Source organism: Leucoraja erinacea, chromosome 25, assembly GCF_028641065.1.
Source record: "Leucoraja erinacea ecotype New England chromosome 25, Leri_hhj_1, whole genome shotgun sequence".
Classification (NCBI taxonomy): domain Eukaryota; kingdom Metazoa; phylum Chordata; class Chondrichthyes; order Rajiformes; family Rajidae; genus Leucoraja; species Leucoraja erinaceus.
The window spans coordinates 23,130,192-23,154,541 of record NC_073401.1 but is presented as its reverse complement, the minus strand read 5'-3'; the positions used below and the strand labels follow the sequence as shown (position 1 = coordinate 23,154,541).

General features: G+C 41.9%; 1 protein-coding gene across 1 annotated transcript in view; it reads left to right on the top strand.

The window, feature by feature from the left end:
- Positions 1-15,564: 15,564 nt before the first annotated feature.
- Positions 15,565-24,350, top strand: part of LOC129709092 (paxillin-like) — a 103,669-nt gene continuing 94,883 nt past the window's right edge. Inside the window, exon 1 of the mRNA XM_055655199.1 lies at positions 15,565-15,699. Coding sequence (XP_055511174.1) covers positions 15,687-15,699 — 13 coding nt within the window. The 5' untranslated portion in view covers positions 15,565-15,686. The remainder of the gene's footprint in view (positions 15,700-24,350) is intronic.

Here is a 24,350-nt window from a genome sequence, read left to right as displayed (position 1 = left end):
ATACAGTGGAGATGAGTGATTATCAAATGATTGACAAAGGTTAGAGGTGGAAAGAAGACAAAAAGTGTGTCAGCTAAGAGGAGTGAAATGTCAAGCCACAGGGAGGGATGTGGGTCGAAGGGTACATGGATGAAGGGGGATAAAATGGAAATATAACACGGGCTGGGAAATGAGTGTATGGGGAAAGGATCAGGATGACTGAGTAGTGTAGAAAGGAATTGCAGATGCTGGTTTATACCAAAAATAGACACATGGTGCTGGAGTAAGCCAATGGGTTAGGCAGTACCTCTGGAACATGTTACGAGTTGAAACATCACCCATCCCTTTTCTCCAAATGCCTGACCCGCTGGGCTACTGCAGCGCTATATGTCTACCTTCAGGATGACTGAGGTGATGGGAGAAATGTGTGTGCACTGGAGTAGGGGGATTATTACCTGAAATTGAGAAATGCAATGTTCATACCACTGGGTTGTAAGCTAGTCAAGCAGAATATGAAGGGTATGAATATGAGATCTTTACTGATATGCCATATTTAGACATGCCATACTGCACATGAGGTGCTAATTTCAGGTGGAATGTAGAAGGAATGAAGTTTCTTGTATTACACCGCAGCCTGTTCAGTAACTTGATTCTGGTCTCAGTCAGTTGTTGCATGCCAACTTGTAGTTTTCTTCATATTTTCCGCTGCCTTAACATTGGGAAGTCCTGACCTGTTTGGCTTCTGCCTGCCGTGGCAAGTGTACAGTAGTTCATTGTTTCTGTCTGCATTGCAGTTAAGGGCTTCTGCTCTCCTCCCAAAGTCTGAGGTTTATAAATGACTGGTAAACTAAATTCACATGTCAAAAACAACTGAATTGCAATTAGCTGCCCTCCAGACATGGTGGGTTGAATAATAATATGGTCAGGAGCTATTGGACCAACTTTGTGTACAGTACTTTCCTTTTCTGAACTTTTCTGCCATGATCAGCAGGGGGCAGTATGATGCATAACACGTCTATCTGTACACCATTTGGTGAGATTCCTTGAATTATATGTGGAATACTTAGCACAAAATTAGGCTTCTTGGCTCAACTAGTCTATGCTGCCATTTGTACTTCACTCAAACTTTTTCTGCTTAACTCTTAGTGGAATAGTTTGACCGCCTAAATAAGACTTTGAGGTTTAGTGTCATATTTAGATTGGGCCCAAGTTTGTTATGTGGTGTAACTTCACTCTTGGTGCAGTACAAAGTGTGATAAACCAATGTAGGTTCCAAGTCCCATCAGCCAGAATGGAACTCGTGATCAGGTCTAACTTTCAATTTCTATTGAGGAGAAAAACAAAATGCCTTTTTCAATGAAGTTGTTCACTGCTCAATACAATACAATACAATTTTATTGTGTCATTTGAACCTCATTGAGGTTCAAACGAAATTTGGTTTCTGCAGTCATACACACAAGAAAAAGAACCAAGACACAACACAATTTACACAAACATCCATCACAGTGAATCTCCTCCTCACTGTGATGGAAGGCAAAGTCTTATCTCTCCCCTGCACTCCTCATTCTCCTCCCGATGTCAGTCAAAGCCCCAGGCGGGCGATGGTACGTGTCCCGCAGCCATTAAACCCGCGCCGGGTGATGCAAGGCCACGCTCCGGGTCTTGGTGTTGGAGCCCCCGGTGGGCGCTAACAAGTCCCGTGGCCATTTAAAGCCCTGCCGGGCGATGTAAGGCCCTGCTCCAGGTAATTTTCAACCCCACAACTCGTGCGGGAGAAGTCGCCGTTGCGGAAGCCCCGAAAAGCGGTCTGCTCGACTGCCTTCTCATGTTATTCTTTTGTTTCCGAACTTCTCAGTACATAAGAAAACATTCAGTGTTGGGAAATGCCGATGATGGTGGATACATGGATAATACAGGTCTGTGCATTGTTTAGAATCTATGAACCAAATTGAATATGTTATATCTATAAAAACAATTAGACAGCCAGTCTGACCTTGTATGTATCTCTACAGTCTTTCAAAATTTGGCATGCCCATGTTCATAGGGTGACTTTATTATCAGAAATAACTGTTATTCACCTGTGACATGACATTATTTGAAACTGAGATACAGGGAAATATTTAGGACGAGCAGGATTAGAGAGGATGTAATAAATTAACCTTGGCAAGGGAGCCAGGAGAAAGATAAGGAAGGAGGCGATGGGGAGAGGTAGGAGGAAGAAGTTGGCAATGAAGAAATATATTGCTTTACACTAGATCAAAAGGCAAATGTCTTGGCACAAAGAGAAGAATAAATACACAACCATCATCCCATTTCTGTGTCAGAAACTGGAACCTTGAGCAGCATGGTGGCCCAACTAATAGAGCTGCTGCGACACAGTTCCATTGACCCAGATTTAATCCCGATTTCCAACACTGTCACTGTCGGTGTGTAGTTTGCGTGTTCTTCCTGTTACTATGTGAGATTTTGCAGGCTATGTGGGTTTCTGCAGTTTCCTCCCACATAGCCTGAGGTTAATTGGCCCTGTAGCTGAGTAGTAGAATCCGAGGAGAATGGGCCGAATGAAATGGTGTTCATGTAGGATTAATATAAATGGGTGTTTGATGGTAAACTAACTCAGTGGGCCAAATGGCCTCTTTCTTATTATGACGCTTTAAAGAGATTGCCTCGGGATAGTGTTTAAAGGGGTATTCATAACATTACAAACCAATTTCAGATGCTCTGTGATACCAAATTTGTAAAGGGGCTGAGCTCACTCCAGGGTGAATGTTGAAAGTCCTCACAAAAACAGATCTCATATTGTTTGCAAATCCACTTTACCCCCAGGCACACGACAAGTCTTCAAAGCTCTCTGAAAGATTTATATTTTCAACTGTTAGAGGGTTCTGTCTGTGTCCAGTTATATGCACAGCTTTCAGTTAGGCAAGACTGTTATGATTCAGACGGGCAGCAGCCTGGTCATGTGAATGCACGTGAAACCTGAGCAGAACCTGAAATCTTAGATGTTTAGTTGTAAGTGTAAAGGGAGCGTCTTGAATGAAGAGCATGGGACTGCACGTGGTTAACTGTTGATGTGTTTGTGAGATGCAGAGTTAACTTTGTGTACTTACTACAAAAAAACACAAACTGTTGATAGCAGTTGGATATTCAGGAAAGACTATGGAAATACTTTCCCTGTGCAAAATCCTTTCATCGTAATTAGTTGATGGAAAGGTCTGAGCCTGGCTCAAAAATAAATATCAGCCAAATTCACAGCAAGCAATCCTTGTCATGGCTGATAATGACTTTTACAAAATTATCAGGAGTTTTGTGTCAGATTATATCAGAACATTGAATCCTCCATAGTCTGATTATTCATGAGTGGCAATATACAAAGCCCCTCTTCAGTCATATCAATTCACATTTCAAGTGAGTCGTGTTACAATAGCCATAGGTCAAAATTTTCATTTGACATTGCTGAAAAATGAGTTTCTTAAAAATAGAGTTCCTTTAGTTCCATAATGACCGAATGACTCGTCACTTAGTCAGAAGCATTGTGATTAAAGGGCTTTGAACAACACAATATACATCATTTAATTCTTAGTTATTCAGGAAATGGGCAAGGCTTCAACAAGTATAAGTAATAGGTTTGCACTCTAATATTCTGCAATACCCTTGTAATCCTGCTATCTAAAAAAACGATCTGCCATTATTCATTGGATTATAACATTGGTGAAAATGAAATCTCCGTACAATCAGCACTCGTAGTCAGGATCGAACCCAGGTCTCTGGTGTTGTAAGGCAGCAACTCTACCGCTGCGCCACCGACACGGGATATTCAGACAGATACGTTGACCTCACTTAACAGGTATTTGATGTCAGGAGCGGATAACCTACATGTGGTAGGCTAGTTGGAAGTTATTTTCTAATGTTCTATATTAATATTCTCATATTTAAAATGTTTAAACCGATGTCAAATGCATATTGATTTAGAATTCATTAAAAATATATACTAGACTCTTTGACAGGTAATGCTTGGTGTAATATTTTGGATCTTTACTGTTCATAATATGGAATGGGGTGTTTCAAGAATGATTGTTCTTTTATTAATTACACGATTATATCCTGAAAACAAGGCAGAGAAAACGTAAATGCTCAATATGAATTGGCCAGCTTAGATTGAATTGAAACATTACAAGGCTAGATACATTGTACTACAACCAAGAAACCTATTTACATGATGATTTAACATCTTTAAAAAAGCTGGGGAAAAAAAGATTTGCAGTAGATTCAAATATTTCAAATATAAAGTCATTGTTTGCAAGATGCATCTAGTTCTGGAATGCATCTCCAGGTGATTTGATAACAAGTCAAAACAGGTAAGTTAAGCCTTTAAGTCACAGGTGAGGCCAGGTTTTTTATGTGGTATGGTATTATGGGCATGTTGCTTTCAAAGCATTATTAATGGAGCTGATTCCTTCCCTGTGGATTTCACCATCGATGAGCTTGCAGTCTCGGGTAGAGACCGATGTCGGGAAGCTCCAACGATGCAGAAGGTTCAACCAGCCCCGACCCGGGGTCAGATCGGCCGGTGCGGGGAGCTGACATCGCCCCCGATGCAGGAGCTTGATCGCCCCGATCGCGGAGGGCCCGACTGCCGGCTACGGGAGACAAGATCATCCCGTAAGGGCTCGAAGCCCCCGACCGCGGGAGAACAAAGAAGGGAAGAGATTGAACTTGTTTTCGTCTTTCATCAGTGAGGAATGTGGAGGAGTCACTGTGGTGGATGTTCATGTTAAAATGTATTTTGTGTGTTTTGCTTTTTAATGTTATGACTGTATGGCAACTCAAATTCCTCGTATGTTGCAAAACATATTTGGCTAATAAATTATGATTATGATTATTGTATTGCAGAAGGTTCACAGACTACTGACAGTTCTAGTAACAAGAACAAATGAAAATACCCTAATGCACTATGAACACTATGACATTAACATTTGAAAAAAAAGTAGACTACAACAGGGTGCATGGCTTAAACCGAGCATGATAGAGTGTTTCCAAAGCTGGGCAATCTAAAAGAAAAGAGTTTAGAATTACTCCATCCCCCATCAGTGCAGTGGCTACTTGGATCAAGACTCGGTAACAGTGGATGCTTCTTGTAAGAAAATAATTTGAAATGTCAATAGAATTCTAGGTTTGGCATTTGTGAAAGACTTGAAATGAGCTTGATGGCTTTCATACAAGATCCTTATGACCAAAAAGGAATGACTTTTGTTTTCAGTAATCCTTTGGAAGATGAAGACTCATTGTGGAATAGATCTAAGATTGCTGGTTGTGAACTGGTATTTTGTTGAAAAAGCTGTTTTGATGTGCGAACGTGAAGCATTGCAGTCTGCTTCAGTCGTAATTTATACTGGATATTCAAACAAATATGCAGGCAGATATGTTGACCTTATTTAACAACGGGTTGAAAACCAGTACAGCCCACCTTGACCTTTCCAGTCCTGAATCTCTATTGCTGATTATAGTTGCCTCACCCTGGCCTGACTGACTAACTCCAGAGATCAAGGGCTCCATATAGTTAAGTGATCATGGAAGAGAGGCAGTACAAAGCCTGGCAGGTAATATGTGAAGAGGGTTTTTGATAAGCAGATGGTTGGATAAAGGCCCGAAATGAAAAGACAGAAGGTGTGAGACAAAAGATTGAAGTGTTGCAAATTGTTAAACTAGAGGAAAGAATGAGAGGCGGAGGAGAGAAATAGGTGCAAGTTCAGGTGGGGCACAGTGGAGAGGGCAGGGAGGAAGGGAAGGGGAAAGGTTTATATGGGGGAAAGAGGGGGTTATGTAGTTTAAAATGAGAGAATTCAATGTTTTTTATCATTGGGTTGTAAGCCATCCAAGGTGTTATTAGGTGTTGTTCCCCCAGTTTGCATGTGGCCTCACTCCGGCAATGGAGGAGGCCACGGAAAGAAATGTCAGTATGGGAATGGGACGAGGATTTAAAATAGTTAGCAACTAGGAGATCCAGTAGGCCTTGACAGACGGAGTATGTGTTTGGCAAAATGAACTCATAGCCACTGAGTCTACTCTAATTTATTTGTTTCTATATTTGTGTTGTTGGAGGATGTGCAATCAATGTAAGTAAGCAAGGGATATGTTATTGCATGAATGAAACAAGAGTATTGAATGCAGGAAGAATTGTGGGTTTATTTAATGTAAAGGACGGAAAATAATGCATTCACCAAATCCAGATTGGAATTAATTATCCAAAGATGACTATAAATTGGAATTAATGATCCAAGGTTCACTTTTTTTTCTTATTACATACAGTTCTGGTTGCCCCATTACAAGGAGCAGGTGGCTTTGCAGAGGGTGCAGAAGAAGTTTAATAGAAAGATGCCTGCTTAAGGGGGTCTTAGCTTCAAAGCGAGGTTGGACAAACTTGGTTTGTTTTCTCTGGAGGTTGAGAGGAGACCTTATACAAGTATGTAAAATTATGAAAGGCATAGATGGGCTATAGTCAAAACTTTCCCAGGGTGGAAATATTAAGACTGGAGGGCATAGTTTTAAGATGAGAGCAGCATGAAAATGTCAAGGGCAAGTTTTTTTCTAACACATGGGGTGGTGAGTGTCTGGATCATGCTGTCAGATGGTAGAGGCAGATAGGATGGTGGCATTTAAGAGGTTTTTAGAATGGCACATGGATTTGCAGTGAATAGAGGGACATAGATCATATGCAGGCATATGAGATTGGTTTATTTTGGCACAAACATTATGTGCCAATGGGCCTATTCATATGTTCTACTGTTCTGTGTTTTATATCCAAATACTGTAGAATTGCTTACAGAATAATCTCATTCGATTATTCTGTTGTTGCAGTTTATTATCCTTTTGTTCTTGTCGGATTTTACACAATAATCATGCTGCTGTTTTGCATTTGTCCGAATATTTATTGTTGTGTTTATCAATACCATATGTATGCTGTTTACTCGGTAATTTTCATGGGAACAAGGTGTTTCACTGCACCCAACTCGATACGATAATCTAATCCGAATCTGAGTTGGATATATGTTTCTGTGAAAATACATTTGGCAGACTTTGCAGTGGTGGATAAATGGACATAAACTCCTGAGAAGAATGCTGAAGGTGCGTATTTCAAATAGGCATGCAGCATTCTCTCATTCTAACTGGCTCAGTCGACAGTTGTGGTTTGGAATTTATCATGATCCGCGGTGTTTCAAAAATAAATTCTTATCACTAACACTGTTTTCCCAGAAGCAGGTCATGTCACTGCAACTATGAAACCATTATACTACTTCCTCTTTCTCAATGCTTCAATTATTTGCATAGGCATCACCCTGAGTAAATAGTCTGTCATGGCTACATATGAAAGATGTCTAACTCTATTAAATGCGAAGGGAGATGGCTTATTCCTAACATTATATAGTCAGTGCAGTACTTTCTCAGTAAGAACCCACAACAATATCCTGCAGTCACTGACAAACCAACTTAGAGATGTCCTCATTGGAAACATCTCAAGGTAAGGGTCTTAATCAAACTGACACGTTACTATTTCAAACAATTGTTAAATATCCAGGCCCTGCTGACAATTTTTAGATCAGTCATTACACTTGAACGGAAGAGGTCTAATAGCATCTTTTTCAGGAAGGATGCCGAGCCAATGTTTATTTCTCAATCAAAATCATTACAACAAACTGTTTGCAATAATCACTCTGATGCACTTGGGAGTTTCCTGCATACAAATTTCTTCATATTTGATGAGGTGACTCATGTAGCAAGAAAAGCTTCATGAGCAATTTACCTGTTTCTCTGTGATAATGTTAAACAATCAACTTACTTATACACTCGACTGTGCAACCAAATACCAATCTAACTCAATTTACAAATTCACAGACAACACGACCATAGTGGGCTGGATATCAAATACAGTAAACCCTTGTTTTAACGGGCCATAGTGGGGGTGAATGGTGTCTGTTGTTGCCGATTGTCCGCCATAATCAAGTAAGGGATTATCATTGTATGTAGTAGAAACAAGGAACCGTAGATGCTGGTTAATACACAAAGGAACACAATGTGCTGGAGTAACTCAGTGGGTCAGGCAGCATCTTGGGAGAACATGGATAGGTGACCTCTCAGGTCGGGAATTTTCTTCAGACTGATTCAGTGTGCTGAGTTACTCCTGCACTGTGTTGTTTCATCTTAAAAAATAGGTGCCGTGCTGCTTCTCTGCACCATACCTCCAAAGGGGAGTATGTGGGTGACTCCAGAGGAGGATGCGGCGTTGGTGGGGGTGAGGGGTGAAGACAAAGTGACGACAGACTGGAAGAAGCGGTAGCTGGTGAGAGGGAGGGGGAGCCCCACGGTGACCTAGCACATCCTAGTCGGTGGCAGTGGCCTGAAGAAAGCGCTGTCAACCAGGGCCTACAATGTGAGCCGCAACAAATGCCATGTCAACCGCACAGTGCGGCAGCTGTTGAGGAAGGGCCCGTTGGTGTACCTTGTGGAGAATGTCAGCGACTCAGCAACTTAAGATGCCGGGAAGGTGATGCGAGCCAGGTGTGGGGCGGCAGCTATTGATAGGTCAATCCGCTATAACTTAAATGAAGAGGTCTATTAAAATGAGGGTTTATTTTAATGACGAGATGGAGTACAGAAAGGAGATTGAAAACCTTGAAACCGGTTGCCAAGACGAGAACCTCTCCATCAATGTCAGCAAGCAAAGGAGGCGGTGATTGACTTTAGGAACTGAAGCAGTACACAGACACTAACGTATTCATACAGTATGTATACATTGACCAACAATTCTCACCAACTTCTACAGATGCACTGTAGGAAGCATTTTATTGAGATGCATCACATCCTGGTTTGGGAGCAGCACCATCCAAGACTGCAAGATAATTGCAGAGACCAGACCATCATGCAAACCATCCCCCATTCCATTGACTCCATCTACACTTCATGCTTTGTCAAGGCCATCAGCATAATCAAGGACTAGTCTCACCTCAATCACTCCCTCTACTCCCCTCTTCCATCAGTTACAGAAGTTTGAAAACGCATACTTCAGGATTCAGCAACAGTTTATTTGCAGCTGTTAACAGGTAATTGAACGGTCCTCTCGTCAGCTAGATTGCAATCCTGACCTCCCATCTATCTAATTAGAAACGTTTGAACTATATTTAATCAGATTTTATATTGCATTTAAAAATTGTACCCTTTACCCGTTATCTACACTACGGACAGCTTGATTGTAAGCATGTGTTCTTTTCTTTGACTGGATAGCCGCAAACAAAAGATTTTCACGTACCTTGGTAGATATGACAATAATAAACTAAACTAAACTTACCTGCTGAGCCACAGAGTGAATGGAACCAAAGAATCTTGAATGTGAGGGAAAAAGTGTGTATAAGAGAATTTGATATTCCATGAACCAGTATCATACAAGGACATTCCAGTGAAGTAAGATGTGGAGATTACTGGCAACGCATTGGGACTGTACAATGCATACTGACTGTGCAGAGTGCTACTCAGATTAGTGTATGAGAGGACACCAATAAAGTATTGAATCATGCAATGTATTCAACAATGGAAACCAAGTGGTTTGCAGGGAAACAAATAATATGTTGCCCGGTTCTCTTCCAGATCAAAAATGTCATAAAATGTTAACACATAGGAACAGTACATTTGGCTCATTAAATGTGTTTTCTCTATATGGCCCATATGGTTAAATTCCAATCTCCTTACTCCACATTCACTTTATTATCAATGCTATTATTGAAAATCTAATCCTAGTTTCAAGGTAGTCTATACAGTGGCTTGCAAAAGTATTCATACCCCTTGAACTTTTCCACATGTTGTCACGTTACAACCACAAACGTAAATGTATTTTATTGGGATTTTATGTGATAGACCAACACAAAGTGGTGCATAATTATGAAGTGGAAGGAAAATGATACATGGTTTTCAAATTTTTTTACAGATAAAAAACTGAAAAGTGTGGCATGCACAAGTATTCAGCCCTCTTTACTCTGATACCCCTAAATAAAATCCAGTGCAACCAATTGCCTTCAGAAGTCACCTAATTAGTAAATAGAGTCCACTTGTGTGTAATCTAATCTCCGTATAAATACAGCTGTTCTGTGAAGGCCTCAGAGGTTTGTTCGAGAATATTAGTGAACAAACAGCATCATGAAGCCCAAGGGACACACCAGACAGGTCAGGGATAAAGTTGTGGAGAAGTTTAAAGCAGGGTTAGGTTATAAAAAAATATCCCAAGCTTTGAACATCTCACGGAGCACTGTTCAATCCATCATCCGAAAATGGAAAGAGTATGGCACAACTGCAAACCTACCAAGACTTGGCCGTCCACCTAAACTGACAGGCCGGGCAAGGAGAGCATTGATCAGAGAAGGCCCATGGTAACTCTGGAGGAGCTGCAGAGATCCACAGCTCAGGTGGGAGAATCTGTCCACAGGACAACTATTAGTCGTGCACTCCACAAATCGGGCCTTTATGGAAGAGTGGCAAGAAGAAAAGCCATTGTTGAAAAAAAGCCATAAGAAGTCCCGTTTGCAGTTTGCCACAAGCCATTTGGGGGACACAGCAAACATGTGGAGGAAGGTGCTCTGGTCAGATGAGACCAAAATTGAAGTTTTTGGCCTAAATGCAAAACGCTATGTGTGGCAGAAAACTAACATTGCACATCACCCTGAACACACCATCCCCATTGTGAAACATGGTGGTGGCAGCATCATGCTGTGAGGATGCTTTTCTTCAGCAGGGACGGGGAAGCTGGTCAGAGTTGATGGGAAGATGGATGGAGCCAAAAACAGGGCAATCTTGGAAGAAAACCTGTTAGAGTCTGCAAAAGACTTGAGACTGGGGCGGAGGTTCACCTTCCAGCAGGACAACGACTCTAAACATACAGCCAGAACTACATTGGAATGGTTTAGATCAAAGCATATTCATGTGTTAGAATGGCCCAGTCAAAGTCCAGACCTAAATCCAATTGAGAATCTCTGGCAAGACTTGAAAATTGCTGTTCACAGACGATCTCCATCCAATCTGACTGAGCTTGAGCTATTTTGCAAAGAAGAATGGGCAAATATTTCAGTCTCTAGATGTGCAAAGCTGGTAGAGACATACCCCAAAAGACTTGCAGCTGTAATTGCAGTGAAAGGTGGTTCTACAAAGTATTGACTCAGGGGGGCTGAATACTTTTGCACGCCACACTTTTCAGTTTTTTATTTGTAAAAAAATTTGAAAACCATGTATCATTTTCCTTCCACTTCACAATTATGCACCACTTTGTGTTGGTCTATCACATAAAATCCCAATAAAATACATTTACGTTTGTGGTTGTAACGTGACAAAATGTGGATAAGTTCAAGGGGTATGAAAACTTTTGCAAGCCACTGTAGCTATGCAACTTTAAATGCGATATGCAGAAGATTTATTTATGATGCTCTGCTTTTAGCAGAGGCTAGGGGAATACTCCAATTTGGAGCAGCATTAAGAGAAAATTAATGACAGAGCTCATAATAACAGTTATTTTGAAAATGTAAGTAAAGCTGCTTTTACTGGCAAAATTAATGAGATCCTGATATCTATTTAATGCTGTGATATGTAACACATGGTCTGTAGGACACATCTGGTCTGAGGGATGGATCCATCTCGCTGTTTTCGTTATCCCATTTCTGTCCTCTCCCACTGTTTGCCATACTAGCCCTCACCTGTTCTTGGCTTGTTGACAAGACCCTGAGGATTCCAGGGCATCCTCAGGGGAAATACCGGGAAATCAGTAAGGTTACGTCTGAAGATGCAAAGTAGGACCCAAACCCCAAACCACCTTCTCCCTAAACCCTACGTCCAGATGTCCGCCAGGGCCCTGAGGTACATGTGAGTCTGGAACCAGTATCTTTTTTGACATTGTCCTCTGTCACCAAGCCTAACCCAGAATTCTTTCAATGCCATGTGCCCAGACCAGAGATCTGAATAGACCTGAGTCGAGAACACAGGGACAAGATGCATAAGAAAACAGCAAACTAAGTCCAATTTTCCGGGTCTACAATGTGCAGAGGAGCACACAGGATTTGGTAAGTGGATTCTTGAGGGAAATGGTGGATATATGCCTGCAGAGAATGGTCTAAGTAATGCATATAGTGAAATGTTGATACACTACTGTTTGGGTACAAATTAGCAGCATTTTACAGAGGCTAATTAATCTATAAATTGGTGAAGGGTTTATATAAAGTCCATTCTGAATACAAATGTAATACCGTTGTGAAGTTTAAAGCACACTGAATGGAGGAAGTGATATGCACTTTGCTAAAAGTACTGATGATTTACATTGCTAATTACTGATGTTCAGTGTCTGTTCAAGTAACAAGATGATGTACCCGGTCTGATACCATTGTGAATGTACATGGTGAATTATTGATGCGAAGGATGATTGTGTATGACGGATGTGATGACCACAATGAAGTGGATGTAATACATCTGGTACTTGGTCATAGTCATAGAGTGATATAGCATGGAAACAGGCTCTTCGGCCCAACTTGCCCACACCCAGCTACACTAGTCTCACCTACCTGCGTTTGGTCCATATCCCTCCAAACCTTGATAGATATGATTCCTTTACTGGAGGTGTAAGGTGTACAAATAGCGCCTTAGGGACTGATGGATTTGAATCCTGTGGTGAGCTGTCTCTGTGATGTTGATGTCAAAGGGTGTTAAACTGTGTGGAGTTTTGCACATTCTCACAAGCATGTGCAGGTTGGTTGGTTAATCCCCTGTGTCTCCAGTGTGTAGGTGAGTGGTGGGATCTGGGAATAGTTGATTAGAATGGGTGGACAATTTAAAAATGGGACTAAGGTAGGATTAATGTAAAATGGGCCGTTGATGATGGGTACAGACCAGATGGGCCAAAGGGTGTGTATCGGAAAGAACTGAGGATACTGGTTTAAACCGAAAAAGGACTTAAAATGCTGGAGTAACTCAGCAGTACAGGAAGCAGCTCTAGAGCGAAGGAATGGGTGACATTTCATGGCAAGACCCTTCTTCAGACTGAGACTCACGGGAAACGGAAATGAGTGATGTTGAGAGATATGGAACAAATTAATGAAAGATATGCAAAAAAATAATGAGGATAAAGGAAACGGGCCATTGTTAGCTGTTTGCTAGGTGAGAACAAGAAGCTGGTGCAACGTGAGTGGGGAGGGATGGAGAGGGAATGCAGGGATTACATGAAGTTAGAGAAATCTGGGTTGTAAGTTGGCCAAGTGAAATATGAGATGCTGTTCCTCCAATTTGCGTTTAGCATGAATGATATGATATGCCATTTATTGTCACTATACATGTACAGTGAAACTGAAAGCTGCTCGTACTCAGTGCATACATACAATTTTACACAAAAAACAAGAAACAGAAAAACAAAACAGAAGGGAGATGGGGGGGGGGAATAGGTGCACAAATTCTACGGCGCTACATACATATATACATATATACAGATGGAAGTCCGTGTTGGGCGGTGTAGTCAGTGCATGTGTGGATTTGAATTTATGGTAGATATAATTCTCGGGAAGCAGCTATTCCTGAGTCTGTTTGTCCTGGATTTGATGCACCTATAGCGCCTTCCAGGGGGCAGCAGGTCAAACAGTCCAAACGCAGGATGGGAGCTGTCTTTGGTGATCTTCTTTGCCCTGCTAAGGCAGCGGGAGGTGTAGATGTCCATCAGGGAGGGGAGAGGGCAACCAATGATCCTCTGCGCTGTCCTGGTTACCCTCTGAAGCCTCTCCCTGTCTGCCATGGTGCAGCTGCCATACCATGCTGTAATGCAGTATGTCAGCAGGCTCTCGATGGACGAGCGGTAGAAGGTCAGCAGCAGGTTAGAGTCCAGGTTGTGCTTCCTGAGGACCCTCAGGAAGTGCAGCCGCTGCTGAGCCTTCTTGATGACCGCCGTCGTGTTGTCCGTCCAGGAGATGTCAGCAGCGATATGGACGCCGAGAAACCGGAAGGTGTTGACCCTCTCCACACACTCGCCGTTAATGTGTAGGGGGACTAAGTCGGTGCTGTGCCTCCTGAAGTCGACAATGAGCTCTTTTGTTTTCCTGGTGTTCAGAGCCAGATTGTTTTCTGAGCACCAGGTTGTCAACTTCAGGACTTCCTCTCTGTAGGCTGCCTCGTCTCCCTTTGAAATAAGTCCGACCACAGTAGTGTCGTCAGCAAATTTGACGATGCGGTTGTTGTTGTGGGCCGGACTACAGTCGTAGGTGTAGAGACAGTATAAGAGGGGGCTTAGCACACAGCCCTGTGGGGAACCGGTACTCAACCTGCGAGTGGAGGAGAGGTGGGGGCCGAGTCTCACAGTCTGGGGCCGGTTTGACTCTGACATCACTCTGACAATGAAAGAGGCCTAGGACAGAAAGGTCAGTGTGGGAATGGGAAGGGGAATTAAAGTATTTGGCAACACAGAGATTAGGTAGGTCCAGATAGACTGAGCAAAGGTGTTCCAGCAAAACGATCGCCCAGTCTATGTTTGGTCTATAGGGACAGGTGTTGCATCTGCAGTTACAGGGCATGGTACCTGGGTGGTTTGAATGGGAAGGGACGAGCTAATCGGGGAGTAGTGGAGGGAACCGTCTGGGGAAGGCATGAAGGGGTGGAGATGGGAAGATGTGTCTAGCAGTGGGATCCCGTTGGAGGTGGCAAAAATGTAAGAGGATTATGTGTTGTATGCAACGGCTGATGGGGTGAAAGATAAGGACTCTGTCCCTGTTGCTGCGAGGGGGAGCAAGGGCGGAGTTACGGGGTACTGAGGAGCCGCGTGTGATGACCCCATCTATGATGGTAGAGGAGAACCCCTGTTCCCTAAAGGATGAGGACATCTCGAATCGAATGTCCTGGTATGGAACAACTCATCTTGGGCGCAGTTGCGGCGTTGACGGAGGAATTGGGAGTAGGGGATAGAGTCTTTGCAGGAAGCAGGGTGGGAAGAAATATAGTCTAGATAGTTGTGGGAGTCAGTGGGTTTGTAATAGACGTCAGTCTGTAGTCTATCCCCTGTGATGGAGACTGAGAGATCAAAAAAGGGGAGGGAGATGTCGGAGATGGTCCAAGTGAAAAGAGCCAAAGGGCATGTTTTTTGTGATGTGTCTATGATCATTTGCTGACTGGTGCCTGTGAAGCCCTTGGTCAGTGAACGATGTGATTGATGCCCGAGGGAAATGGTGGTTCAGATGCCCATAGTATAGTGAAGAGTAGATCGATGTGTTCCCTGAGGGACGATGGATTCGGCGATGCTCCATGCGATCGGTTATTTAACGCCAAAGATGCCGTGGCCATGCGGTGAAGTCGAGCGAAGGTGCCCGGTGTCCCCGCCTTTGGAAGATGGGAGGAGAAACGTCGGGGCCACGGGCCGTGGGAGAGAGGTGAGGAGAACATAGTGCGAGCTGCCCTCTCTCCCCGCCTAATCCATCCCCCCCCCCAACCGGGAGGGGGCGGTTATTGGCGCGTGCGCTCCCCGCCCCGGCCGTGCCCGCGCGCGTGGCTGCAAGTCCCCCCCCCCCCCTCAATCACCACCACCCCCCCCCCCCCCCCCCCCCCACCAGCACGAGCTCCGGGCCGCCTCACTCGGCCGCTGGCTGTCGGAGTGTCCTCGCCGGTCTCACCAGCTCGTCGGCTGCCGGGGCTCTGCCACTCGCAGCCGGAACATGGACGACTTGGGTAAGAGATGCCGACACGGAGAGAGAGAAGAGGGGGACCGGGACCGGGACCGGACCCAAGCGAACGGGGCCGGATACCCACTCGAGCTCCAGCAACCGCACCCGGCAGGCGGGCAGGCGGGCAGGCAGGCCGCGAAGGTGGCCCTGGTTACCGGTGCCTGGCAGGCCAGCCGGCCGGCCTGTCGGGCAGAGGAGGCCGGCGAGCGGCTGCGGTCTGTGCGTGAGGGGCTCTGCCGGGAGACAGACAGGGGACGGGCGGCGGCGACGAGCGAGCTCGCCGGGCTCAGCCACCGCTCCTCGTCCCGGGGCAGTGCCGCTGGAAGTTTGTGTGAAAGATCTGAAAAGTTTCCTGTTTGTTCGGAACCACTGGAGCTGAAAGGATTTGTTTGATCACAAGGGACCCGGAGTCTGGGCAACAAACTTTCCCAGTCTCAGAAGCTCCGCCCGGGCGGGCTGTGGTGATCCGATTAACTCATGGATTGTGGGGATAATTATCCCTTTTTAGGATGGGGATTCGTGCAGCAACATGGAAATAAGTATGGACTAGAGATCCCTGCGAGGAAAGGCAATCCTTTCGGGCTGTGGGGGCTCGTGGTAAAGTTGTCAGTCCCGTCGTGTTGTTGGGATTAGCAGTATGATTTGTTGCTCTCTGCTTTATCGGGGAGTCAGTCATAATTTGATTACTTGCCCACTACAAACACACTTTGAATAACTATCCCCATGACCACCAGGAAACGACTGGGTTGATTTCGTGGTTGCGAGAGGGGCGCAAATCAGAAGAAATAGAGATTTTATATGGTGACTAATCAGTGGGGATTTGATAGTTGGGGGTTGCTAGTAACGATTCGATTTCATCGATAATCGTGAGGTTTAGCCGTTTGATTTGATATATGTGAATTTTGATATTTCAGCTCGGGAGGAATGAAGCAATGCAAAACGGCATAGTTTTCAAAGATAAGCAGTATCCATAGCCGCTGGTGTAGTTTTTCCATAGTCTCATTTTTTTTCAGAAAGGCGTGGGCAGATTCCTTTGGTGTCTAAATTTCCACAGACAGTTTATTTCCTTAATGTGTACAACTCTCCATGTGGCAAGCCAGTATTTGTTTTGGGATATATATTAGGGTATACTTGATTAATGTGTAACCAGCTATGGTGATTATTACACATGTCCAGGCATCAAATGTATTGCTATTTCATACCAGCCATTCCTTTTGCCTCCTGGAAGGAGATGTTTTGAAGATAGGAACAGATAATTTTACTTTAGAGTGCAGCCCAGAAAGAGAAATGCAAAGTATAGTTTTATGTGGTGTACATAATACATTAGAACCTCCAAATCAGACAATGTGCAAGACACCAATGGAATCTTAAGTACACAAAATACTGGAATGTTTCTACACATGGCTGACTTCAAGTATATGGACAATGTGGTATTGTTTTATTTGAAGGATAATCTGATAAAGATACTTGAAATCATGAATGGTCATAGATAGCATAAAACTATGTATTCCCACTGGAGGAAGAGCCAAGAGAGACAGTGGATATGAAACAAAGAATTGGTATAAGACCCCAAAATGAGTAGATGGTGTCTGAACTGCACTGCTAGGAGTAGGAGTGCAAGAGGGTTGAATCATTGTGTTCAAAGGAGAACTGGATAAGTGCTTGATGGAGGAGGAAAAATGCAGAACTTTGGGGGGAGCGTGGAATAAAATTGTTTGCTCTTGCAGATTGCTGACATCAGTGTGATCAGCTAAATTGCCTCATATTGTCCAGTAACCACTTTGTGGTTCTACAAAATCTATTTGTGGTATGTCACGGTTAGTTTGATAACCCGTTGACCTGTTCAGCACAGACATCAACTGAATGTGGAGTTTGGTTCTGAAATCAGCTTACAATAATTGCAATGTAATAATGGTATTGTTCTTTTGTGAATTTAATGGCAATGGCATAGACAACTGAGTAAGTGAACATTTTGAGTTCAGTGAAGCCTTTTGAGTCACAACTGCTCGAGGGATCTTCTGAACTGCAATCAGTGATATCTACAATGTACTAAAAAGAGACCCTGAATTGGAATTTATTTAGAAAATGTTAATTTCATGTAAGAGTTCCCATTCCCTTGGGATTAAGTCAACAAACATTTTTGTTATGGATGTGTGCAGATGGAAATGCTTTCTCTGCCTAATACATGTTGACTTCATAATTTCCTTCCAAAAAGCAGCAATGGTCAGATTCCAAACCTTATCTGATTTTCAGTTCCTTTTTCTGGTCCAATCTTATTTGAAGCTGCAGTGGCACAGGTTTGATACAGGCCTTTCATTCAAAGTTCACAGCTTGGTTCAACTTTTATGGGGAAAAACAATAATTTTATCATGAGCTAAACACAAAATTACTTACCTTTTTAATATAAAAGTGCACAGCATTGAAAATGCTTTGCAGCCAATTATAGAAGTTGATTACTCGTGCAATAAAGAGAAAACATTTATGCACAATTGTTGCTTAGTGAATTTGTAATTGGATAATCAGTTTTGGTGACATCGATTATGTGTTTGTCATGGAAGAGGCTAAAAAAATTGCCAGAAATACCACAGAATCAGGTATCTACTGAGAATGAAATACTGAAGGAAAGAATTAATTGTTACTTTAAAAAAAACAAAAGTACATGAGAAGCTGACAAGACTAAAAGTTGATAGACCCCAAGAAACTTATGATCTGCATCCAGGAGTTTTGAAAGAAGTGCCATGAGAGATGGTCAAAGCTCCAGTTAGCATCAGCCAAAATTCTATACATTCTGGACATGCTCTTAGCTGAATTAGGGGAAAGCAAATGTGGCCTTGCTATTTCATAAAGGAGAGAGAAAATGGAAAATTGCGGATATTGCTACTGGAATGCTTAGGATATAATCTAATTGTTGACCTTCTAATTAATAAAAAACCAACAGACTATAACTGATCTGTTTAATCCAAGGTTTGTCGTTGTTGGTACTATTTTTAAAATGGGCCCTGTTACTGTCTTCATTGATGTCACAATTAAATTTGAAGATAGTAACAGTTCCCTTGAAAAGGCTCATTGAGAAGGCTTTCGTTTGGCCTGTATGACAACTTAACTAATTTATCAATTGGCTTTTCACTAAAACTTATAGTATATGTACTATAGTAAAGTTATTTTAGGTCTGTGTATTTGTGGCTCAGCCCATCAGATGATATTATCAGTGCGTGGAAAATTTGGACTTTTTGTTGAGGTCTCCATGCAAGAGGTTTGTCACTGGCATTAAAGCACATTAAATTGTGGCTAATATACCGACCCAAATTAAGAATTGGGGGTTCGATAGAATGAGAAAGGAATATACTGTGGAAAAATGTAAAGTTATCCATTCACAAACATAAAAAAAGCTGTTTATTTTTAATGGTAAGACATTGGGCAAAGCTGACATTCAAACAATAAGGCAAATAGTATGTTGAACTTTTATATGAGATTATGTAAATGTAGAGGTAAAGATGTCATTCTGCAATTGTATAGGGCCTTGGTGAGACCACACCTTAAGTATTATGTACATTTTGGATTCCTTACCCAAGAGATAACCAACCTTTTATAGGAGGAGTGCACAATACTTTACAAGACTGGTGCCAACGACGGGTGGGTTTGTTCTACAAAGAGAGATTGTCTCGACTAACTCTATGAGAGGAGATTGCAGTAAAACTCTCAAAATTCTTGCAGCTGGATGCAGGGAGAATGTTGCCCCTAGCTGAGAAGTCTAGAACTCCAAGGATCACAATCTCAGAATAAGAGTTAGGTCATTGAAGGATTAGATGAGGAGAAATTCTTCATTTAAGCTTCGGAGGTGGTGTATTTTTGGCATGTTTTACTCCAGAGGGTAGAGCAGTCTCAGGGGCTCAAATGGCCCTTCTGCTGTGTATTTTAATAGAAAGCATAAATAAACAAACCTTGCAGGTCCCAGTAAAACAAAATGCATTTAGTAATGGGCAGCCATCTTTCAATCTGTGCCTGACACACCTCCACAAGACTACATTTATTATCATAAGTTTTAATGGTGTTCTTCTGAAAACCTGCTGTTTTGTAACAATTGATTGGCTAGCTAAGCCACTTCAGGATTCATGAAGGGTCAATAAAGTGGTATTTCTAGTCAGAGGGAATGAAGGATGATCAATGAAGCGAGAGATGAAGGAAGGAAGGAATGGAAAACAGTGCAGTAGAATATATCAAGCTCTCAGTGAACATTTTCCACAGTAGTACATTATGGATGAGTGAACCGTACCTCAGAGCAGAATGTGCAGGATGATATTCCTTCACCAATCTATTTTCGTGACTTTGATGTAAGGGATAGAAAGCAAAATGTCGTGGGCTAAAGATTGATTTCTGGGTGCAGCAGATACCCGTCTGTTTATAGCAGAAACATTTGCAGTGACAGCCCTTTCCACTCTTTATATTTAAAAAAAGCATATTCTCTTTCCAGAGCACTTAGTAACCACTTTCCACTTATAGATTGGATGCCACATTTCTCTTCATTCATATTTACAGCCATTTCTTTGATTCACGAACATGAATTCTACACCGGAACCCAGTGAATACGAGTAGTTCTTTGTTGATTTAATAGAGAGCTGTGTGCCCTATTTAGTTTGTTGATGGTGAAGGAATCTTTGTATTAAGATGCAAGAGGACTTCCCGACAAAGAGAAGATGGAAACAAAAGTAAATGGAAAGCACAGTTGAAAATGATTTTAACAACATAAAACAACCCAGGTTAAATCAAAAGGCAAAGGGACATTGTTTCCTTTTTAAATATGATTGGTTACTTGTTTTATGAAGGTGACCAATTTGGCTTCTGATCACTCCCGTACTTACTCTGCAAACGATGGTACAAAATAGCAGATTTTATGACCTGCAGTCATGAAGGTGTTCGGCTATTGCGACATCAGTAGAAAAAATAATTAAAACATCTCAGATTGGGAATCCTTTTAGCATGATCTAGAAAAATTGGGGTAAAGGTTAATGCCTGTTCTTAGGATTTAGTGCTAAATGTACGTTGAAAAAAATGTGTTTAAAAATATGTTGTATTTTTAAATCACCTTTTATAAATTTAAGATGCCCTCTGTCACTTTACAAGCAATATTGTCAAAGTTATGATGTAGGAAAACATGTTGATTCACAAAACTAGCTCGGTTCAGTCCAGGGAGTCATGGAGAGAATGGTTCTCTGCAGAAAGCTGAAAGGACCTCCTTGTCTGCTTCCACCTATTACTTACAAACCTCATTCTCAACATTTGGTTGCCAGCCTCCGTCTTGCCACTGCCTCTCGCTGCTAAATACAGGCTACCTTCCCTCTACATTCTCAATCAGAATGCAAGGCCTTCACCTGACTATGTTGATCTCCTTTTGCGTCATATATAGGTTGCTTGATCCTCTAATTTCTTACAGCAGTTTATTTTTTGCATAAGGAATTTACTGTTTTTTATTTTGTTCTCAAACGCATCTTTAAAATTATAACATTGAGCGAGACAGAATCTGTTCTTGGCTGTCCCCCTGTTTATGCTTTGTGTTTGATGCACTATTCAATTATTTGTTTTCAAAATGCTATAGAATTATTTTAGTATCAACTCTTGATAGCAAACATGAAAATGTGCTTCATCTCATTATTCATGTCTAGTTTGGTTATACTTACATTTTTCGTTCCAACTTTTATTTGATATCTCATTGTGGGTTATTGCATATGGATTGTTCTTGCATCTAGCATATGGATTGTTCGACTCGATGAAATGGCAATAATGTTAATTTTCACTAAAGGAAACTTAGCTTAGAAGGTGGCTGGAATGTGATTAGGTGGTTAGGTGATGATTGAAATCAGGGAAAGAGTCCTGTAGATTAAAATGAATGTAGTGCTGGGAATAGATCCTTCTGACTGACCTATTTTCCTTATCCCTCAACAGCATATTTTGTCCAATCTCTTTCTGAGAAGACTTTTGATACTATTATCAACTACTATTTTTGTTTAGTTTATTATTGCCACATGTACCAAGGTACAGTGAAAAGCTTTTTGTGGCTAGCTAACTAGTCAAAGAAAAGACTATATATGATTACAATCAAACCGTCCACTGTGTACAGGTAAAGGGTACAACATTACGTTGATAATGTTGATAAAGTCTGATAGTCCGATTAAAGATAGTTCAAAGGTCTGGAATGAGGTAGATGGGAGGTCAGGACCGCACTCCAGCTGGTGAGATGAAGATTCAGTTGGCTGATAACAGCTGGGAAGAAACTGTCCCAAAACCTAGAAGAATGCGTTTTCTTACGTTGCCTGATGGGGTGGGGGAGAAGAGGGAGCGACCAGGGTAAGGCTGGTCCTTGATTATGCTGATGGCCTTGCCAAGGCAGCGTGAAGTGTAGATGGAGTCAATGGAAGGAAGGTTGGTTTGCGTGATGGTTTGAACTATGCCACAACTCTGCAATTTTTTTGCAATCTTGAATGGATATTGTAACTTACTACTGATGAGATGGTTTTCTTTTTTTTTTTTAAACTGCTCTCACACCCACAAATGAGATGTCTTGCATGAATTCTGCATATATGCACAAGTGGCTATTTCTGAAAAATTCTCCCTCACCTAGTTATGGTAAGCTGTTCTAATGCTTTTTCAACTTGCAGCTTCCCAGAACATATCAGAAATAAAAGCATTCAGCAGAAACATGGAAATCATGTGGTGAAGGTGCAATGAGTTTATAAATATCTAGCTTGGCCCTGGTATATTCTACTGTGTGTTGCGTATTACTCTGTGTTATGAGGTGTCGTATAAGGGCAATGGATGTAGAATTACACAGAGGAATATGTATGATTCCAATAATAAATGAGTGGTTGTTAACCTGTTCTCAACAATGGTGAACGTTACTTCAAAATATTCAGGGATTTTTGTGAAGCGGCTTTACTGATTGATCTTGGTGAGCCTGCTATGTCGAATTGCCAACTGAGTGGAAGGGAAGACAAGATGGAAGCTCAAATCAAAAAACCACCACTTTAGATAGATATTGATTAATAGCAAAGGAACAATGGAGATCTTAATGGAAAAACAAATCCTGGACAAAGACCTTGCCTTCCCCTGGAATCAGTATTCGACCTTTGGTGCATTGTATAGATAGACAGACCTAACCAGTTTGTGAATTGGGCGTTTGCACTAATGAAACTCAATTTGGGATCTAGTTATGAAAACAGCAATGAAGGCCAAAGACTAACCATTGGGTCTTTTCCGGGGGGGGCATGGCTGGCATTCATAAGGCCACAGCAGATGTTTTAATGTGGCATCAAGACTTGAGCAGCAAAGCATAAGCAAAAAACAGAATATTTATCATCTGCCACTACACCACCTCCATGTGATAAATGATAAAAGGTTGAATGTCTAATTCTGCATTGGGAACCATCATAAAATTTGTCCATTCATGATGAAGCATCTCTGGCTGCCCAACCTCATCCTATATATGACTCTGCATTAATTGAGACATCTGTCTGGCCAGTTCAAAGGCAGCAAAAAAAACCATGCAAACCACTATTCCTTTATTTCATATTTTCTTTGAACATAAAAGGAGATATGTAACCCACCACATTTATGCTGGCTCATGGAACAATTCCCTTTCCCCTACTTAATTTCCAGTAACCATTTCTTTCTTGCTGAACTTCCCTGATTCTCCCAACAGCGACTTGCACCAGGGATAATTTACGAAAGCCTACCAACTAGCTCTTTGTGAGAATAGGAGGAATTGGAGGAAACCTAAGTGGTTATGGGGAGACAATTTCACACATGGAATACAACACAGAAACGGACTCATAAGCCTAACTTGGCTATGCTGACCAACCTGTCTAACCAGGTTACTCCCACTTGCCTGGCCTATATCCCTCTAAACCTAGATATCTAGGTATTTGTTCAAATAAATTTCAAATGTCAAATTGTAACCACACAAACAGCACCAGAGTGCAGGATTGAATTCAAATCAGAGGCACTGTGAAGCACCAGCTCTCCTGGTCCTCTGGATCAAAAGAATAAGTCTCACCAACTGTTTCTCTCCCTCTTTAACGTATCACATCTTCAGCAGTATGCATTTATAATATTGTTCTCTTGGATAAAAGAGGTCCTACAAGAACAAAAAAAAAATGGAAGTGTGTTTTCCATGTTATGGTGCTTATTCACATATTTCTAATTGGGAAAGAGATAAAGGTGGTTTAGAAATTAATCACTGGCATCATTAGTGAGGAACATAAACCTCCTTGTATTCCTGGAATTATTTGCAAAATCCCACACAAAGGGTCACATTCCACAGTTTTGCAGATATCTACTACCCTGAAAATATGTTGCTCTGTATGGCTTTAATTTTTCAGCTTTTACTTTTGATTTGACTACAGGCCTTTTTTGCTGTTTAGCAAAATGGGTATTTTTAGGTTATATGAAATAACAGTCAAGAATTATACTGACTTTGGCTTCTAAAGTGCAACTAAATTGAAATTAGAAATTATAACAAAACACGGATATTCAAATAAATTATTGCTTAAAATTTACTGCCATCGTCACCACCGTAATGCCATTGATTATCATATCTGATTAAAAAAATGGGATCAATTGGTAGCCTGTATATGCATTTAACAAAAAAAAGTGTTTGCAAAG